The 21,259-nt window shown below is 47.3% G+C and overlaps 1 protein-coding gene across 2 annotated transcripts in view; it reads left to right on the plus strand.

Moving 5' to 3' along the window:
* Nucleotides 1-1,819: 1,819 nt before the first annotated feature.
* The window catches only part of ME2 (malic enzyme 2), a 47,171-nt gene continuing 27,731 nt past the window's right edge, over nucleotides 1,820-21,259 (plus strand). Inside the window, exons 1-2 of one of the 2 annotated variants that reach the window (XM_056513800.1) lie at nucleotides 1,820-1,958; nucleotides 8,595-8,741. In XM_056513800.1, the coding sequence (XP_056369775.1) occupies nucleotides 8,634-8,741 (108 nt within the window). In that variant the 5' untranslated portion in view covers nucleotides 1,820-1,958; nucleotides 8,595-8,633. Of the gene's footprint in view, nucleotides 1,959-2,859; nucleotides 2,944-8,594; nucleotides 8,742-21,259 lie in introns of those variants that run through there. The other variant, XM_056513799.1, reaches the window with a different exon arrangement.

Here is a 21,259-nt window from a genome sequence, read left to right on the forward strand (position 1 = left end):
CGCACACTGCCCGTGGATCCCGCACTGCCCGTGGATCCGCACTGCCCGTGGATCCGGCACTGCCCGTGGATCCGGCACTGCCCGTGGATCGCACACTGCCCGTGGATCCCGCACTGCCCGTGGATCGCACACTGCCCGTGGATCCCGCATTGCCCGTGGATCCCACACTGCCCGTGGAACCCGCACTGCCCGTGGATCCCGCACTGCCCGTGGATCCCAGCTCCCTGTGGATCCCGCACTGCCCGTGGATCCCGCACTGCCCGTGGATCCCACACTGCCCGTGGAACGCACAGTGCCCGTGGATCCAGCACTGCCCGTGGATCCCGCACTGCCCGTGGATCCCACACTGCCCGTGGATCCCGCACTGCCCGTGGATCCCACACTCCCTACACATCCTGCTCCTCACAGCCCTATCCCCTCACATTCCCATTCCCATTCCCATCTCCATACCCATTCTCATTCTCATCCCCATTCCACATTCCCCATTCCCATCCATATTCCCATACATATTCCCTTTCCCCACCTCCATTCCCATTCCTCATTCCCCATCCCCTCCCTCCCCCAATCCCATTCCCATCTCCATCCATATTCCCATCCTCTCCTATCCCCATCCCCATCCATATTCCCATCCTCTCCTATCCCCATTCCCATCCTCTCCTATCCCCATCCCCATTCCCATCCTCTCCTATCCCCATCCCCATTCCCATCCTCTCCTATCCCCATCCATATTCCCATCCCCTCCTATCCCCATCCCCATTCATATTCCCATCCCCTCCCATTCCCATTCCCTTTCCCATTCCCATCCCCCATTTCCCGTCCCCTCCCTCCCCCATCCCCATTCCCATCCCCATTCCCATCCCCATCTCCGTTCCCCATTTCCCATCCTCTCCCTCCCTCAATCCCATTCCCATCCCCATCTATATTCCCATCGCCTCCTATCCCCATCCCCATCCCCATCCCCATTCCCATTCCCATTCCCCATTTCCTGTCCCCTGCCTCCCCATCCCCATCCCCTCCCATTCCCATTCCCATCCCCATTCCCCATCCCCATCCATATCCATATTCCCATTCCCATTCCCATCCCCACTCTCAGCCCCATTCCCCATCCCCATCCATATCCATATTCCCATTCTCATCCCCATTCCCCATCCCCATCCATATCCATATTCCCATTCCCATTCCCCATTCCCATTCCCATCCATATCCATATTCCCATTCCCATCCATATCCATATTCCTATTCCCATCCCCATTCCCATCCATATCTATATTCCCATCCCCATCCCCATTCCCATTCCCCATTCCCATCCATATTCCCATTCCCATTCCCATCCCCATTCCCATCCATATCCATATTCCCATTCCCATCCATATCCATATTCCTATTCCCATCCCCATTCCCATCCATATCCATATTCCCATTCTCATCCCCATCCCCATTCCCCATCCCCATCCATATCCATATTCCCATTCCCATCCCCATTCCCATTCCATATTCCCATTCCCATCCATATCCATATTCCTATTCCCATCCCCATTCCCATCCATATCTATATTCCCATCCCCATCCCCATTCCCATTCCCATTCCCTCACACTCCCATCCCCGCCCCTCGCCCCGCCCCCTCGCGCTGATTGGCTGTCGCCCAGGCCTATTGACCTTTGTGAGACCCCGCCCCGCCGCCCCTGTCCCGCTTTCCCCTCTGCGGGGGCGGGATAAAGCGCTCATTGGCCAACCGCCGCCGTCGCATGCGAGCTTACTTCCTTTCTATTGGCTGCTTGAGCCGCCAATCCCAGCCAGCACCCGCCTCCCGGGGTGTCCCTCCCCGGCGCCTCGGTGTTGGCTGCATTCAGTGGCGGGTTCCGCGGTGGACGCAGCTCCGGCGGGCGGGCGCTGCTCTCGCTCAGTCGGAACAAGCCCTCGGCCGGCATCGTTCAGCGGGCAGCAGCCGCAGGAGGAGGTAGATCCCGTTCTGGTAACAATTACACAGCAGCGGCGGCGCCACCACAGGCCTCTGTCTCTCGTTCTCAGCCCGGCGCGCCCTGAGGGGCTGGAGGCCGGCCGGGCGCGGGGAGGGGATGGAGCCCGCCCGCGCTGCTCCGAGCGCCCGGCCCGGCCCGGCGCGGCGGGGGAAGCGCCGCCGGGCAGCGCGGCGCTGCCGGGCCCCGGGGCTCGGCCTGCGGCGGGCGGCGGCAGCCTGGGCCCTGCGGCCGGAGCCCGCCCGGCGCCGGGGAGCAGCCCCGGGGCTGACAGACGGATCAGCGCGGGCCCGGGCCGCCCTCGCCTCCCCGGGCCCTGCGAGTGAAAGTTGGGAAGGAGCGGAGCAGCTGGCGCGGCCTTGGAGCAGGCAGGAAGCGCCGCCTGGTACTTTTATAGAGTTCAGCGTTTGGGTTTGGCCTCCCGGCTGCCTGCTCCTGTGGCTGACACGCTGGCTCCACGCTCAGCTAGAAAATACTGACCGAGCGCTGTTGTCCGAGCAGCCCGCGGTGTTGTGTCGTGGCAAGAATCCCATAGTTAATAGGAAAAAAAACCCCCAGACGTTGATAAAGGGTTGGTGAAAAAGGACAGTCTTGCAGCCAAGCAAGATCTAAAGCACCAAATGTCGGTTATTTGGTGTCTTTGTGTTGGTAATTCCAAAGAGCAGCGAACATCAGAGGGAGGTTTTCTGTGTACCTGTAATTCACATGTGGGCAAACGAAAGAGCTGGGCAGAACGTGGCCCCATGAGTGTGCAGCCAGCAGTGTCTAATGCCTTATTAGACACAATAAGATCTGTAGAAAATTAACCTGAGCCTGTGTTTTAAAACAAACCGTGTGCTGCAGTCACAGGAGGAAAGTTCTGCTAGTCCTGTGCGGTGGCTTGTGAGTCAGCAGCTTGAGTGCAGGCAAGATCTGGAGCTTTTTCTCCTGCAAATTAAGGCAGAAGCTGTCAAAGTGCGTGGTTGAGTGAGTACTAATTGAGCGTTCATCTTTACGAGCTGTGCCTGCACCTTCCCCGCAGCAGAAGCAGCTCTGCTAGCTCCTGGTGCATGCACAGATCCTCAGGTTCTTCTGTAGCTGGGGTGGGGTATTTCTTTTTAAAGCCCTAAGCCCAGTGCACGCCGAGGTTTGTGAGAGATTGGCAGGCTTGCACTTCACCTGGCCAGCCCTGGGCTACCAGCAGCTCGGTTTCTCTGTGCCCAGTGCTGAGGAATCTTCACTCTTTCCCAGGAGGAACTCCCGTTCACAAGTGCAGCAGTTGTTGGGAGCATCCTTGTCCACCTCTCAACCAAAAATACTCAAAAAATGTTCCTGAGTTGAACAGCTCCAGCACAGGAGGTGTGCCAGTTCTCCAGAAGAGAACTTTCTTGTCTTTCTGCTTACTCCTGGAGTATTCCTGAGAGTTCTAGGATAAGGTCTTTGTCCTTACCTTCACCACCAGTAGCCCTCCTAGTTTCATGGATTAAAATAAATCAAGGATGTCAATACATCTTGTCAGACTTGGCCAAAAATACTGCTGCTGCAGCTTCCACAGTAAAAGATAATGGACTCTCTGGTGCTTAAGAAGCAGAATATTCAGGTCTGGCTCGTTCTTGTATGAAAACACAGCTCTCTGATGTTGTCTGGTGAGAGCTGCTGCCAGTAGTTCTGAAGATTCCAACACCAAACAATTCAGCCCTGCTTTCTGCAGGTGCTGCAAGAAGTCTGATAATACTGAAAGCTGCAGTAATTGACAAATGCTCTCTTTAGGAGGGTGTTCTGAAATCATTCTCACCTGAGTTCACCTGAGTGTGCTTTGCTCAGTGCCTGTTCCCAGCCTCAGGTGGGGAGCTCACTCTGCTTCAGTGCTCACACCTGACTTTCCTCCCCGTTGAACTGGCTGCCTCAGAATAAAAGGGAAGAAAAGCAATTCCAGTATGCTAAAGATCTGCTTCCAAAACAACCCTCCTGCCTCTGCCAAACACTTCTGATTACATTAGTAATTTCTGCCCCTGAGTGTTTCTTTTAATCTGCAGATCTCAAGGTGCCTTAGAAATGTCCTTTAAAGCACTGGCCCAGGACCTTGCTGGAGGGAAGCTGGAATGGTTTTGCTGCTGTTTGCTGCTGACTTTGCTCAGCTGAGGGAGGCAGAGGTGCTGAGCTGCTGTGCAGAACCACGTCCCTCATCCTCCTCTCCTTCCTCCTGGGATGGAGGTGACTCCTTGGCCTGCTGGAGGGTGCAGGGAGAGCTGCTGTCTTCAGGTGGAAGTCTCGTGGGGAGACACACTTATAGCTGGTGCCTGCCTAATTTAATAATTTTAGACTGCTTTATCATTGATGAAGTGATGAAGCCAGGCTGTGTGTGCCTGGTTTGTGTCATGCCTGGGTGGGCCAGGCTGGGCTGGTTATTACTGACAAAAAAAAGGAGAATGGAGTGCATGGTGCATCCACACCAGCCCTGAGGTGCTGCAGGCTCACCAGAGGGATTGCTGTGGGGACAAAGGAGAAAATACTTGAAATGTTTGAGGCCTGAAAGATTGGTAATTCTGTGGGGGCACTGAACTAATGATTTCAGCTTGTCAGTGGAATAAAAAAACCTCCTCTACATAGTTTCTGAATACAACAAGAGGCCTGGGAGGAGGCACTGAGGCAGGATTTCAGGAGCAGTAAGTGCATTTGTGTTTCCCCACGCTGCAGGCTGAGGGCAGGCTGCAGAGTCATGCAGCACGGGCTGCTGTGCAGCCCTTGGCACTGAGGGCAGCCCACAGGTCAGGCAGCCCGGGCAGTAATTGAAGCTGGCCGTGCTGTAATTGACTCTGAGCTTCCCGACTCTCTGACCCACCTAATTCTGCCTTATAAGAGCGTGATGAACCTTTCTCTTAAAAATAGGGTTTGCCATTTAGCGAATCCATAATTGGAGCGGCGGAGCGTTTGCTCCCAGATAAGGGCACTTGTGTATTGGTAATTAGTTTGACCTGGTCAGATGCCTCCTGATAAGGCACAGCAGGGAGCTGTCCTCTGCTGTGCTGAAGGATTTAATCCCCTTAAGTTGTGACACAGCAAGTTCAAAATGAGCTGGACTCAGTCTAGAGGTGCAGTCTTGTTTAGTTCTCACCACTGTCAAGGGAGAACAGAGATCCTGGTTGTGCTGACACAAGTTTGGTCAGGAATTTATTCCTCATTCAGTTCTGCTTCTTTCTTCCCAATTCCCCCTTGCACAACCTCAGCCCTGTGCGTGTGAGAGCTCAGAGCCCCTGCCAGGGCCTGAAGGGGCTCCAGGAGAGCTGCACAGGGACTGGGGACAAGGCATGCAGGGACAGGACACAGGCAATGGCTCCCAGTGCCAGAGGGCAGGGCTGGGTGGGATATTGGGAAGGAATTGCTGGTGGGAGGGTGGGCAGGCCCTGGCACAGGGTGCCCAGAGCAGCTGTGGCTGCCCCTGGATCCCTGGCAGTGCCCAAGGCCAGGCTGGATGGGAATTGGAGCAGCCTGGGACAGTGGAAGGTGTCCCTGCCATGGCAGGGGTGGCACTGGATGAGCTTTGAGGTCTCTTCCCACCCAAACCACTCTGGGATTCTCTGTCAGCCTCAGAATTCTCTCTCCTTGTCTTTTGGTGAAACCACCACCCTCTCAAGCCTGGCCTCTCTGCTACAAAACCATCACAAACCATTTTAAAGCCTGCCCAGACAGCAGCAGGGTCCAGCCCTTTCATCCCCTTGTGGTTTGGGGACCTTTCCCCAGATTTGTGCTTTCAGCTCCCCAAAAATGAAGTGCTCTCCACGTGAGGCTTTGCATCCCACGAGTCCAGGGGCCAGGGCAGGCGGCCAGCAGAGCTGGGGTGGGTCCCAGAGGGCTGTGGGCAGGCACGGGGAAGGATTTCCCGCTGCGTGGGGTCACCTTGGGGCGCACTTTGGGGACAAGCCCTTCCGAGCCGTGTGACAGAAGGAGCTGTGGGAGACGCGCAGGATGGCAGAGCAAACAGCAGCAGGGAACAATGGCAGGAGCAGGGCAGGGAGGGCTCAGGGCTCCCTCGGGTTCTGTGCTGGGCTCGTGTCTCTGGGATCTGAACAGAGGGCTCGCTGGAAAATGAAACCTGATTCTCCCCCTTTATGAGCCTGACACACCGCCACCAACAGAATAATTTTAGGTGCTGGTGTGACACCTCAGAGAGGAGCAAGTCTCCTCTCCCACCGGTCAGAGAAGAAAGCAAGAGTTGTATCACACCTCTTTCCCCCCTCTTTCCCCCTTTTTCCCTCTTCCCCCCGCCTTTTCCCACCTTTCCCTCCTCTTTCCTCCTTCTTTTCCACCTCTTTCCCCCTTCTTTTCCCTCGTTTTCCCCCCTTTTTCTCCCCTTTTCCCCCCTTTTTTCCTTTTTCCCCCTTTTCCCCTCTTTTCCCTTTTTCCCCCTCTTTTTCTCCTCTTTTCCTCTCTTTTCCCTCTTTTTCTCCTCTTTTTCCCTTTTTTTCCCTTTTTTCCCTTTTTTCCCTCTTTTTCCCTCTTTTTCCCTCTTTTTCCCTCTTTTTCCCTCTTTTTCCCTCTTTTTCCCTCTTTTTCCCTCTTTTTCCCTCTTTTTCCCTCTTTTTCCCTCTTTTTCCCTCTTTTTCCCTCTTTTTCCCTCTTTTTCCCTCTTTTTCCCTCTTTTTCCCTCTTTTTCCCTCTTTTTCCCTCTTTTTCCCTCTTTTTCCCTCTTTTTCCCTCTTTTTCCCTCTTTTTCCCTCTTTTTCCCTCTTTTCCCCTCTTTTCCCCTCTTTTCCCCTCTTTTCCCCTCTTTTCCCCTCTTTTCCCCTCTTTTCCCCTCTTTTCCCCTCTTTTCCCCTCTTTTCCCCTCTTTTCCCCTCTTTTCCCCTCTTTTCCCCTCTTTTCCCCTCTTTTCCCCTCTTTTCCCCTCTTTTTCCCTCTTTTTCCCTCTTTTCCCCTCTTTCCCCTCTTTCCCTCCCCTTTTTCCCCATCTTCCTCCCTTTCCCTCCCCTTTTTTTCCCCTTTTCCCTCCTTTCCCCCATTTCTTCCCCTCTTTTCCCTCTGCCTCGTTGATCAGAGTCAGTTGATCAAATAAAGGTGAATCTGGGCCACAATCTCGTTCGGTTCTTAAATGCTCATTTAATTGCAATGAAGCAATTTGAATTTAATTAGAGTGAGGTGAGGTGGGGCGCCTGTCCTACTTTTTGTTTCCTTTTTTGAGGTGTTTGCTGGTGACAGGTTGAATCCAGGTGGGACTCTGGGTGGGGTTTGTGTGGCACTGGGGTCACAGACCATTTCTGGCCTCTGTGCCCAGGGAGATGGACCTGCAAATGAGCAGCCAGAGCCACAGCCAGTTAAATCTGAAAGTGGTGATCCTGAAGTTGATGTGCTTTTCAGCACAGAGTTAATTTCCCTGTCTGATCCTGTGGTGACCAGCTGTGCTCGCTCCACCACGAGCAGGTTTGGGGAGGAACAATCATGTTAGAGGCAACGTTTGTTTGTTGTGCTGGCAAGGCTTCCATTACCCCAAAACAAACTAACACAGGGGTTTTGAGAGCAGCTTTTGTCATCCACAGCCTAAACAAAGTAAAGGTTGAGGGAAAGGGATGGTTCTGAATGCAGAACAGCTTCCCTCTACATTTCCTAGTGGGTAGAAGAGAAACTCAGGCGGAATTGGTGATGAAAAACATTAAATGTTTGCTGGTTTTTTTAATGCTTGGGAAGATTTTCAAGAAAACACTCAGATTGTGACTTGTAAGACCAGCCTGCCATCTTAAAAGCTGGTTACATGCAAATTTGATTATAGGAAGGTCTTCTAAAGTATTCAGGCAATATTTAAGATAATGAAGTTCTGTTCCTTAATTCAATTTTGCCTCCCATCTGGAAGAAATTAAAAATCCAAGCCATGCATCATTTCATTCCTTAAAGATGTCTCGTTTTTGTGCCTGCCTTGCTGTCCCTGCCTGTGAATGTATAGCTGCAGTAAGGTGAGATCAAGAGCTGATAACACCTGTCAGGGTTAGAACTGGGGTTGTACTAACACTGTTGAAGTTCTTTTAGGGAAACATCCCTTACATAAAAGGATATATTCTCTGTGAAAATAATCTTTCTGGTTTTAATTGTAATTAAAATTGGAATTGTAAAAACCTAAGCCTGGAATCCATAGTCCAGTGGAGTTTTTGGCCGTTTTAATTCCAGGTTTTGTCACAGCACAGTGTTAATACCCTGACAGACTCAGCTTCTCCCCCGTGTTTTCCAGCCCAGGAGATTTCACTGTTGGGAAGCTCCAGAGGGTCTCAGTGAGGACTTTGTGGCTGTCCCTTCCCTGTCCTGTCCCGCTGGCATTTGCGCCGGAGCCGGTTCGCCGTGGGCAGTTAAAGTTGCAGCTGGCATTTCTGCCCTGCCGTGATGGTGTAAGGCAACACCGAGGCAGAGCCGGCTGCCCACAGGTCCTGCCAGTTCCCATCAGGGTCCCTGTGTGTTCCCTCCACTCTGTGCCCTCGGCATTCCAAGCCCTTCCCTCTTTTCCCTCCTCCTGGCCGGTTTGGGGCCGTCACTTCACGGTGCGAGAAGGAGTCTGACGCTGCCTGTGCTTCCCCGTGGCAGCAGGCGCCCTGGGGGTGCTGGGCTGGGTCGTGCTGTCTCTGTGCGGTGCCTGAGCGTTCCCTTTGCCTCTCCAGGTGCTGCTGCAGAGGCAGGAAGGCAGGGAGGCAGGCAGGATGCTGTCCCGACTGCGCGCGGCCGCGGCGCCCGGCGCGATGGCGCGGCGCAGCCTGCACACCAAGGAGAAGGGCAAGCCCCTCATGCTGAACCCTCGCACAAACAAGGTGGGTGCCTGGCCTTCCTTCCTTCCTTCTTCCCAGGTGTGTTATCTGCACCTGGCTGGCACGGCCCTGGACCTTGTCCCGGGGCTGAGCCGCCTGCAGGGACGCGGCCAGGGCAGGGAGCAGCTGCGGGTTCCTGTGCCGGTGCTGCTGCCAGTGCCATGCCAGTGCTGCTCCCCATCCTGCTGCCCTGTGCACAGCTGGGGCTGGGCCACTGCCTCTGCCACCCAGGGAGCCAAGCACAGCTTTAGCACAGAGAGGGGCTGGCGAAAGGCAATTCCGAGTTCAACACGGGAAGTGTTTGCCTCCCTGTCCTAGCCCTGGGGACTGAGAGCTGGAACTGAGCCACATCACCTAAGGAACATCCCTGTGCAGGGTCTGAAAGAGCAGCTAAAAATAAGCCTTGATGGGAGCTGGCTGGGAGGTAGAGATATCATGTTAATTCCATGCATTGAGGCTGACTTACTCGAAAGTGGCATTTTGTTCCCTTCACAAAACTGTTCCTGTTTCCACGAACCCATCCTCAACCTCTTCTGGAGTTGTCATGGCTTCAGGAATCTTGGAACCATCAATGTGTGAGTTAAAACTGGTAGGAAACCAGATGAGGGCTTTTGGTGGCTGATCCAAGATGTCTGAAGTGGTCAAGAGAGGTGGCAAATCTACCTGTGAAAGGTGACAAATCTACTCTGACATTTCCTGAGCAATGGAGATGGGTCTGTGCCCCTTCCCTTTCCCCCTGGACAGGAGAGTGCAAGGTGCCTCAATCCTGCATGAGTCCAGGATGGCTGTGGAAGGAAGAGACTGGCTGGCTGCAAAACTGAAATTGAGATTGCTGTGTCAGGGAAGTAGAAAAGAGTAAATTGGTGTGATTTGTCAAGATCAGATTATCTCAAGACTTTCTGAGCTCTGAAGACTTTGACATGCCTGTGGAAATTACTTCAACCCCTGTAAGCTTTTCTGAATGCTGATTATGCAACTGTATTCAGAAACGAGAACAATGGGTCATTTCTTACTGTTTTTCTAGTGGCAATATCCTTCCTTTTTTTTTTTTTGTTTTAACCCTGGTATTCTCTGCCAGACTGAGCACAGTGCAGCTTTTTTTTTTTCTTGAGGAGTAGAAAGGAATGGGGAGCTTCTGGTCAATGGAAACTGATTTTTTAAAATTTTTTAATGCCTCCAAGAAGTCACACTTGTGAGAGGGGGCCCCATTCTGCATTAGTTTGTGCTGTATCAACCTGTCCTTCCTGCTGATGCCTGTTGGGATGTTGTGAGCTGGGTGCAGTATCTCTGTGCATTTTGGATACTCAGCAAGACATTCATGATTTATTAAACACACTGAGTACTTTACCCCTTGCACCTCATGTGTGTGTAGATACAGATATATACATATTATCTACGTACAGAAACAGATAAAGGCTGTTATCTCCTGCTGTCAGCTCATTGAGATTATCGTGTTTTACCTGATTACATTTAATTTTTACATCCTCTGTCAGCTCAGCAGAACATTTGGTCTCCCCCAAGGCACGTGTCCCTGGAACAAGACCTGCAGAAGGACAGCACCAGGGGCAGGAACCAGCCCTCACCCTTGTGCACGCTGATTAACCTGTTGATCTTTGCCACTGCAGTAGGCTTTTCTCTCAAAATTTTTATTTTCTTGCCCACTCTTACCTGTCTCACCACACCTGCACCTGCTGTTTTTTGTGGTGGAGGCCAGATTTGAGGTGTTGAGTGTCAGGGTGAGCTGTCTCATGCCTGCTCTGCATCCTCATCCCCTGTGATGTGGGATTTCTGCTCCCTGACAGGCATCCCAGTGCAGCTCATTGCCTTCAGGGTATTGTGTTCTTGTCTTCCCTGGACATGCCTGACCTGCAGTGCTGTCTGTGTTGGCTTTCTGTGGCTTCCAGGAAATTGGTGACTCTCAGTAGCTGTGACAGTTCCTGCAGTTCAGTCGGTGGTTTTGGCTGTGGCATCGTCTCTCCTTGTGAAGAAGCGTGCAGTTGTGTTTTCACAGTGGGTTCCATTACCTCATTTCCTGACTCTGCTCCTCAGGATTGTTAGATTACCACAGATTCACAGAATCCCTGTGGCTGGATCCGTCCCAGAGCACCCAGACCAGAGCTGTCACCTGATCCTTGTCACCAGCCCAGAACCCTCAGTGCCACGTCCAGCCCCAGGGATGGGGACTCCAAACCTGCCTGGGCACAGGGGAAATTCCTCCTGGTGCCCAAAAACTCCTCCTGCACTGACAGCACCTCTCAGATTTTGGCTTCAGTGGGTTTATACACGCACATATTTGTGTGTATGTGTGTGCCTGGGAATGGCAGCAGACACGTGCAAGGAAACCTGTGATAAACGCTGAAGAAACATTCACTGTTGGCAGGTTAATAGTCCCAGACTGAGCAATTTTACCAGTGTCTTATCTTTCCTACAGGTGGCCATCTTCTCACGTGTTACATTTTGCTCACAGTTTCATCTGTGTTCATTCACAGCTTTTTCAGCCCAATTTATTTTCATGCGTGGCTTCCAGAATACTTCCAGGAGCTGTGATAAATTTAGCTTTTTGTGAAGAGACAATTTTCTTAGCAGGCTTGTACATGACCTCACTGCTTGTGGGAAATACCCACAAGTGTATTTCTGATTCAGAATAAAAAACAAACAGAAAAAAAGAAAAACCAACCAAAATCAAAGCTGTTTGGACAAAATAAAAGGGATAGGAAAGGAGAGTGTAAAGAGAGATTGTATGAACTCAAAGATATAAAAACAGATGATCCTTGAACTGCTCTTTCTCAGCAAGCTGGTTTTGACAGATTCCATTTATTTTAATACAATTTAGATTTAGACTCAGCTGGGTTGGACAGCCAGGGCATGGAATATGCAGTGCCCCTGTGCCATCCTGGGGAAACCAGGATAAACAGGACGTGGGGAGGGAGTGCACGTGGTGGTTGTCTCCTTGCTAAGAAGTGCAGTGCTTGAAAAGTGGATTTCATTTCTGATCAGTTGTAAAGGAAGACCTGAGAATCAGGGAAGTGGCAGAATCTGTGCACACAGTCCCAGCACAGCCCTGTGTCCTGCCCTGCTGGTTTGGGCATGGAGGGATTCCTGGGTGGAGTTTGCACCTGCAGGTTTTGTGAGACCTGCCTGTTTCAGAAGGATTGACACGTGGGGCCATGGGGCTGTTTAATCTGTAACCAGGAGACAAAGGTGGTGGGAGAGTGTCAGACCTCATTTACCTGAGCTCAGGTGTTGGGAGAGTATCAAACCCCATTTCCCTGAGCTCAGGAGGTGTGAGAGTATCAAACCCCATTTCCCTGAGCTCAGGTGTTGGGAGGTGTGAGAGTACCAAACCCCATTTCCCTGAGCTCAGGAGGTGTGAGAGCATCAAACCCCATTTCCCTGAGCTCAGGAGGTGTGAGGGCATCAAACCCCATTTCCCTGAGCTCAGGAGGTGTGAGAGCATCAAACCCCATTTCCCTGAGCTCAGGTGTTGGGAGGTGTGAGAGTACCAAACCCCATTTCCCTGAGCTCAGGTGTTGGGAGAGTATCAAACCCCATTTCCCTGAGCTCAGGAGGTGTGAGAGCATCAAACCCCATTTCCCTGAGCTCAGGTGCTGTGAGTGATGCAGGTGATCACTTACCTGGTGATGCAGGTGATCCCCACCGGTTCCCCCGTGCAGAGGGTGCAGGTGTCCCCTCACCTGCAGGGATGGATGCAGGTGTCCCCTCACCTGCAGGGATGGATGGGGTGTCCCCTCACCTGCAGGGATGGATGCAGGTGTCCCCTCACCTGCAGGGTGGATGGGGTGTCCCCTCACCTGCAGGGTGGATGGGGTGTCCCCTCACCTGCAGGGTGGATGCAGGTGTCCCCTCACCTGCAGGGATGGATGGGGTGTCCCCTCACCTGCAGGGATGGATGCAGGTGTCCCCTCACCTGCAGGGATGGATGCAGGTGTCCCCTCACCTGCAGGATGGATGGGGTGTCCCCTCACCTGCAGGGATGGATGGGGTGTCCCCTCACCTGCAGGGATGGATGGGGTGTCCCCTCACCTGCAGGGATGGATGGGGTGTCCCCTCACCTGCAGGGTGGATGGGGTGTCCCCTCACCTGCAGGATGGATGGGGTGTCCCCTCACCTGCAGGGTGGATGCAGGAGCAGGTGTCCCCTCACCTGCAGGGGCTGTGTCCCCTCACCTGCAGGGTGGGTGCAGGTGAGCAGGCTGCAGGAGCAGGTGTCCCCTCACCTGCAGGGGCTGTGTCCCCTCACCTGCAGGGTGGATGCAGGTGTCCAGGCTGCGGGGGCAGGTGTCCCCTCACCTGCAGGGGCAGGTGTCCCCTCACCTGCAGGGTGGATGGGGTGTCCCCTCACCTGCAGGGGCAGGTGTCCCCTCACCTGCAGGGTGGATGCAGGTGTCCCCTCACCTGCAGGGATGGATGCAGGTGAGCAGGCTGCAGGAGCAGGTGTCCCCTCACCTGCAGGGGCTGTGTCCCCTCACCTGCAGGGATGGATGCAGGTGAGCAGGCTGCAGGAGCAGGTGTCCCCTCACCTGCAGGGGCTGTGTCCCCTCACCTGCAGGGATGGATGCAGGTGAGCAGGCTGCGGGGGCAGGTGTCCCCTCACCTGCAGGGGCTGTGTCCCCTCACCTGCAGGGTGGATGCAGGTGTCCAGGCTGCGGGGGCAGGTGTCCCCTCACCTGCAGGGGCTGTGTCCCCTCACGTGCAGGGTGGGTGCAGGTGAGCAGGGCTCTGTCAGCCCTGCCCCGCTGTGTCAGCCACACAGGGGACAGGCACAGCCGAGGTGCAGAGCTGAGTCTGGCCGTGAAGGACAGGGGCAATCCGCAGAGATTTTCGTGTTCTGACCCTGCTCTCATAAACTCCTAATCTGTGGCAGAGATAGCAAAGACACCTTTGATTCTTATGAATGAGCTTTATTATTGTGCAGTACAGGCATCTTGTGCAACAGTGAACTTTGTGCTTAGCCCGTGGGAGCAAAGTCAAGAGAAGCAGCCCTCAGTCCAGCATAAAATACACTTTATTTTCAAGGTGTTCATGATGCTGCTTCAAAGGCCGTGCTACACTGCTGAATCTGTTCTGACAATTACTGGAAGTTACAAGGAAACCATTTTTTAAATGTTTTGTGAAGTAGAGTAACTGATTTCCTAAACAGTGGCATGTTTGGATATAAAATATATGTACATTTTTGTCAGGAGCTTTGGATGGGGTTTTTTCTGCATATGAGAGCATATAAATATAAATATAAATATAAATATAAATATAAATATAAATATAAATATAAATATAAATATAAATATAAATATAAATATAAATATAAATATAAAAATTAAATATAGATATAAATATAAATATAAATATAAATATTAAATATAAATATAAATATAAATATATATAATTTTAGGAATATTCTATTCTATTCTATTCTATTAGAGTATAGTATATAATAGTATATATTGTAATATGTAATAATATAGTAATATAATGATATAATAATATAATAATATATTATTATTATATATTGTATTTTGTTATATTTATATTATAATTATTATAATATGTTATTATTATATTGCATTATATTACATTACATTATAATATACATAAAAATATAAAATATTTAATATATTAAATATATTTATATATAAATTCTGTCATACATACAGCTGCAGGACCACAGCAGGCAGGGAAGATTTATCACCACTGCTACTTGTGTGCTTGGAAACCTCTCAGCAGTCCTCAGTCCTGCAGCAGTGCTATAAAAATCCTGCTTGCAGCATCCAGGCTGCCCCAGGGAAAGCAGCAGCTGGAATTTGTGAGTGCTGGTATTTATAGCAGCTCCATAGCTGCTGTGAGCTCCCAGCACCAGAGGGTGTGCATTAAAGCTCCTGGTGGTTCAGTGTGAGTTTGTTTTAACTAAAATACTGTCAGTTTTTCACTCCAGCAGCGTTTTTCCTTCCCCCTCCCAGCAGGGTGTTGTTGCAGTGGATTTGTGAGTGTTAATTGATTAATATCTGTGGGGTTTGAGGTGTGCTGGGTTTCCTCCCTGCAGGGCTGGAGACTTTGCTGTGAGCTCTGAGGAGATTAAGAGATTTACAGGAGTGAAAGTCATGGTGCAGCACCTGGGGAAAGGACACTTGTCCTTTAATCCCAGACTGTGGCAGTGTTTAAACACTTAATCCCGGGGAAAACTAGAGGGACATTGGCCCTCAAGTGCTGCTTCTCCTCTGCCTATTTTTAATTTTTTTTTCTTTTTTTTTTTTTTTCTTTTTTTTTTTTTCTTTTTTTTCTTTTTTTTTCTTTTTTTTTCTTTTTTTTTCTTTTTTTTTTTTTTTGCTAGAATTGGGATTCAAAGCTCAAGAGATGGTAATTCATGTTTGGGTTCGGATATTTACTAATTATTGTTTATGTTACAGTGAGTTATAAAGCACTTTTAGCTAACGAGCCAAAAAATGACAATGTACTTTCTTTCTACAAGGCCTCTTAAGCTTAAACTCTCTAATTAAGGACTAGCACTTAAATACTTTTAACCTAATAATCAACCACTTGTGACTTGCACTGCAACATTTTTTATTTATTACAAAAGTGCTACTTAGACCCATGAAGAGGAAGGTGAAAAAAAAGAAACCTCCACCCCAAAAATTCGATCTTGTCCTTCATACCTATTACTGCATTCCAAAGCTTTCAATTCTGAATTTTCCACCACGTGGCATTACACACTTTTATTCAAACTTATTTAGGCCTCAGATGAAATTAAGGCATCTTTGAATACATTTAGATATAATTGTCATATAAATCAACAGCTGAAAGTACTTGGTGTCACTTAAAAATTCACCCTGTTGGGTGTTATTGTAACTGCAGAGACACTGAGCATCAGGTTGTTTGCAGACAGGAAAAAGTGTGAATAAACTGTGTAAAGGTGGGTTTTATTCAACTTAAAAATTCACCCTGTTGGATGTGAGTGTAACTGCAGAGACACTGAGCATCAGGGTATTTACAGACAGGAAAAAGTGTGAATAAACTGAATAAAGGTGGGGCTTTGTTCTACTTAAAAATTCACCATGTTGGTGTTAGTGTAGCTGCAAAGACACTGAACATCAGGTTGTTTACAGACAGGAAAAAGTGTGAATAAACTGAATAAAGGTGGGTTTTATTCAACTTAAAAATTCACCCTGTTGGTGTTATTGTAACTGCAGAGACACTGAGCATCAGGGTATTTACAGACAGGAAAAGTGTGAATAAACTGAATAAAGGTGGGTTTTATTCTACTTAAAAATTCACCCTGTTGGATGTGAGTGTAACTGCAGAGACACTGAGCATCAGGGTATTTACAGACAGGAAAAAGTGTGAATATACTGAATAAAGGTGGGTTTTATTCAACTTAAAAATTCACCCTGTTGGATGTGAGTGTAACTGCAGAGACACTGAACATCAGGTTGTTTGCAGACAGGAAAAAGTGTGAATAAACTGAATAAAGGTGGGTTTTATTCTACTTAAAAATTCACCCTGTTGGGTGTTATTGTAACTGCAGAGACACTGAGCATCAGGTGATTTACAGACAGGAAAAGTGTGAATAAACTGAATAAAGGTGGGTTTTATTCTACTTAAAAATTCACCATGTTGGTGTTAGTGTAGCTGCAAAGACACTGAACATCAGGTTGTTTACAGACAGGAAAAAGTGTGAATAAACTGAATAAAGGTGGGTTTTATTCTACTTAAAAATTCACCCTGTTGGGTGTTATTGTAACTGCAGAGACACTGAGCATCAGGGTATTTACAGACAGGAAAAGTGTGAATAAACTGAGTAAAGGTGGGGCTTTGTTCTACTTAAAAATTCACCATGTTGGTGTTATTGTAACTGCAGAGACACTGAGCATCAGGTTGTTTACAGACAGGAAAAGTGTGAATAAACTGAATAAAGGTGGGTTTTATTCTACTTAAAAATTCACCCTGTTGGTGTTATTGTAACTGCAGAGACACTGAGCATTAGGTTGTTTACAGACAGGAAAAGTGTGAATAAACTGAATAAAGGTGGGGCTTTGTTCTACTTAAAAATTCACCCTGTTGGGTGTTATTGTAACTGCAGAGACACTGAGCATCAGGTGATTTACAGACAGGAAAAAGTGTGAATAAACTGAATAAAGGTAGGTTTTATTCAACTTAAAAATTCACCCTGTTGGGTGTTATTGTAACTGCAGAGACACTGAGCATCAGGGTATTTACAGACAGGAAAAGTGTGAATAAACTGAATAAAGGTGGGTTTTATTCTACTTAAAAATTCACCCTGTTGGATGTGAGTGTAACAGCAGAGACACTGAGCATCAGGTTGTTTACAGACAGGAAAAGTGTGAATAAACTGAATAAAGGTGGGGCTTTGTTCTACTTAAAAATTCACCCTGTTGGATGTTATTGTAACTGCAGAGACACTGAGCATCAGGGTATTTACAGACAGGAAAAAGTGTGAATAAACTGAATAAAGGTGGGTTTTATTCTACTTAAAAATTCACCCTGTTGGGTGTTATTGTAACTGCAGAGACACTGAACATCAGGGTATTTACAGACAGGAAAAAGTGTGAATAAACTGAATAAAGGTGGGTTTTATTCAACTTAAAAATTCACCCTGTTGGTGTTATTGTAACTGCAGAGACACTGAGCATCAGGGTATTTACAGACAGGAAAAGTGTGAATAAACTGAATAAAGGTGGGTTTTATTCAACTTAAAAATTCACCCTGTTGGTGTTATTGTAACTGCAGAGACACTGAGCATTAGGTTGTTTACAGACAGGAAAAAGTGTGAATAAACTGAATAAAGGTGGGTTTTATTCTACTTAAAAATTCATCCTGTTGGGTGTTATTGTAACTGCAGAGACACTGAGCATCAGGGTATTTACAGACAGGAAAAGTGTGAATAAACTGAATAAAGGTGGGTTTTATTCAACTTAAAAATTCACCCTGTTGGATGTGAGTGTAACTGCAGAGACACTGAGCATCAGGGTATTTACAGACAGGAAAAGTGTGAATAAACTGAATAAAGGTGGGTTTTATTCAACTTAAAAATTCACCCTGTTGGATGTGAGTGTAACTGCAGAGACACTGAGCATCAGGGTATTTACAGACAGGAAAAGTGTGAATAAACTGAATAAAGGTGGGGCTTTGTTCTACTTAAAAATTCACCCTGTTGGTGTTATTGTAACTGCAGAGACACTGAGCATCAGGTTGTTTACAGACAGGAAAAGTGTGAATAAACTGAATAAAGGTGGGGCTTTGTTCTACTTAAAAATTCACCCTGTTGGATGTTATTGTAACTGCAGAGACACTGAGCATCAGGGTATTTACAGACAGGAAAAAGTGTGAATAAACTGAATAAAGGTGGGTTTTATTCAACTTAAAAATTCACCCTGTTGGATGTGAGTGTAACTGCAGAGACACTGAACATCAGGTTGTTTGCAGACAGGAAAAAGTGTGAATAAACTGAATAAAGGTGGGTTTTATTCTACTTAAAAATTCACCCTGTTGGGTGTTATTGTAACTGCAGAGACACTGAGCATCAGGTGATTTACAGACAGGAAAAGTGTGAATAAACTGAATAAAGGTGGGTTTTATTCTACTTAAAAATTCACCATGTTGGTGTTAGTGTAGCTGCAAAGACACTGAACATCAGGTTGTTTACAGACAGGAAAAAGTGTGAATAAACTGAATAAAGGTGGGTTTTATTCTACTTAAAAATTCACCCTGTTGGGTGTTATTGTAACTGCAGAGACACTGAGCATCAGGGTATTTACAGACAGGAAAAGTGTGAATAAACTGAGTAAAGGTGGGGCTTTGTTCTACTTAAAAATTCACCATGTTGGTGTTATTGTAACTGCAGAGACACTGAGCATCAGGTTGTTTACAGACAGGAAAAGTGTGAATAAACTGAATAAAGGTGGGTTTTATTCTACTTAAAAATTCACCCTGTTGGTGTTATTGTAACTGCAGAGACACTGAACATCAGGTTGTTTACAGACAGGAAAAGTGTGAATAAACTGAGTAAAGGTGGGGCTTTGTTCTACTTAAAAATTCACCCTGTTGGGTGTTATTGTAACTGCAGAGACACTGAGCATCAGGTGATTTACAGACAGGAAAAAGTGTGAATAAACTGAATAAAGGTGGGTTTTATTCAACTTAAAAATTCACCCTGTTGGATGTGAGTGTAACTGCAGAGACACTGAGCATCAGGTTATTTACAGACAGGAAAAGTGTGAATAAACTGAATAAAGGTGGGTTTTATTCTACTTAAAAATTCACCCTGTTGGATGTGAGTGTAACAGCAGAGACACTGAGCATCAGGTTGTTTACAGACAGGAAAAGTGTGAATAAACTGAATAAAGGTGGGGCTTTGTTCTACTTAAAAATTCACCCTGTTGGATGTTATTGTAACTGCAGAGACACTGAGCATCAGGGTATTTACAGACAGGAAAAAGTGTGAATAAACTGAATAAAGGTGGGGCTTTGTTCTACTTAAAAATTCATCCTGTTGGGTGTTATTGTAACTGCAGAGACACTGAGCATCAGGGTATTTACAGACAGGAAAAAGTGTGAATAAACTGAATAAAGGTGGGTTTTATTCAACTTAAAAATTCATCCTGTTGGGTGTTATTGTAACTGCAGAGACACTGAGCATCAGGGTATTTACAGACAGGAAAAGTGTGAATAAACTGAATAAAGGTGGGTTTTATTCTACTTAAAAATTCATCCTGTTGGGTGTTATTGTAACTGCAGAGACACTGAGCATCAGGGTATTTACAGACAGGAAAAAGTGTGAATAAACTGTGTAAAGGTGGGTTTTATTCTACTTAAAAATTCACCATGTTGGATGTTATTGTAACTGCAGAGACACTGAACATCAGGGTATTTACAGACAGGAAAAGTGTGAATAAACTGAATGAAGTTGGTTCATGAGCGTTGTTGGGGCCCAGGTTCCACTGTGCAGGGAAGTTGGGAAAAGCCATGTTTCACTTTCTTGCTGATACTGGAAATTAAAAATTTGGTAGTCATCGTTTTTACAGAGCTTGTGACAGGATGTAAGTTTTGATAGTGAGGTGTTTCTTTTGGTACAATAAAATGTCATTGTGGCAGCGCTGAGGGGAGCAAGGCCTTGCACAGGCCGCAAACTGCAGCGGCCTTGCTGAACAGAGATTAAACTTCTTTTGTTCTCCTTCTTCTCCTTCTTCTTCATCTAAACACTGTGAATACTTTGGCGTCCTTTTGTTTTTGTGGTGTCTAAAGCAACAGTCAGCATGCTACAAAAGTTTACCAGATGTCCTCGGCCTTGAGGCCTAAATCACTGCGAGCTGGAGAAGGGCTGTTTTTAAAGGTGTTTAACTGTATTTAAAAATATATTAAACTACAGATAGCAGCCAGGTGTGGGCTGTAGGAAAGGGCTGTTTTTAAAGGTGTTTAGCTGTATTTAAAGTGTTAAACTACAGATAGCAGCCAGGTGTGGGGTTGTTGGAAATGGCTGTTTTTAAAGGTGTTTAACTGTATCTAAAAGATATTAAACTACAGATAGCAGCTGGGTGTGGGGTTGTTGGAAAGGGCTGTTTTTAAAGGTGTTTAACTGTATTTAAAGGTGTTAAACTACAGACAGCAGCCAGGTGGGGGCTGTAGGAAAGGGCTGTTTTTAAAGGTGTTTAACTGTATCTAAAAGATATTAAACTACAGACAGCAGCCAGGTGGGGGCTGTAGGAAAGGGCTGTTTTTAAAGGTATTTAACTGCATTTAAAAGTTTTAAAAGGGTTGTTGAGGAAAAGGAAAGGTAGCTGAGAGGTGTTTGTGTGGAGCATGCATTTCTGCTCACAGAGAATTTCTATTTCTTTTGAAGGATGCAGAAGTGGAACTGATCCTTTGCAAAGTACCAAAACCTCTGTGGCACCCAGAGTGTGTTTCTGTGGTTTTTGCTTTACATAGTTGTGTTCTTCGTGGAAATGTTGGGTTATTCAGATCATTTTTTGAAAAAAAGTAACGCTCTAAAGTGGCTAAAGAAAAAAAAAAAAATTAAAATCTCCACCAAAAAATAAAAAATTAAAAACCGACCCCCAAAGAAACAGCAGCAAGGTTAAAAACTTGAAGAATGAACTGTCATCTGAAATTTATTTGTGTTTAGTATTGGAAGAATAGCGTGGAATAACAATTAGGTTGGGGAGGAAAGCAGTGGTTTGCAAATGACTCCTGACTACTTGTAGAACAGCTCTACTGTCCTAGCAGTAAAAGGTTAAAATTGGAATCAAATCTATTACATGAGCTGTTGGCAGACATGAAAACAAATACAGAGAAAAATAAATTTATTTAGGGTTAAATACTTGGGGTTTTCTGCAGGAAGGGAAAACCCTGAAGCTTTTTGGGTTTGGGTTGTTTTCTTTTCTTGCTGTCTAATTTTATAAGTGTTTTAATTTTGAAGTATTTCAATCAGTACAGAAAAGCAGGTGGACTGCTTTAGTCAATGTAGTCAAAACAACTGGTATTAAATATGACCTA

This window comes from Oenanthe melanoleuca, chromosome Z, assembly GCF_029582105.1.
Source record: "Oenanthe melanoleuca isolate GR-GAL-2019-014 chromosome Z, OMel1.0, whole genome shotgun sequence".
Taxonomy (NCBI): Eukaryota; Metazoa; Chordata; class Aves; order Passeriformes; family Muscicapidae; genus Oenanthe; species Oenanthe melanoleuca.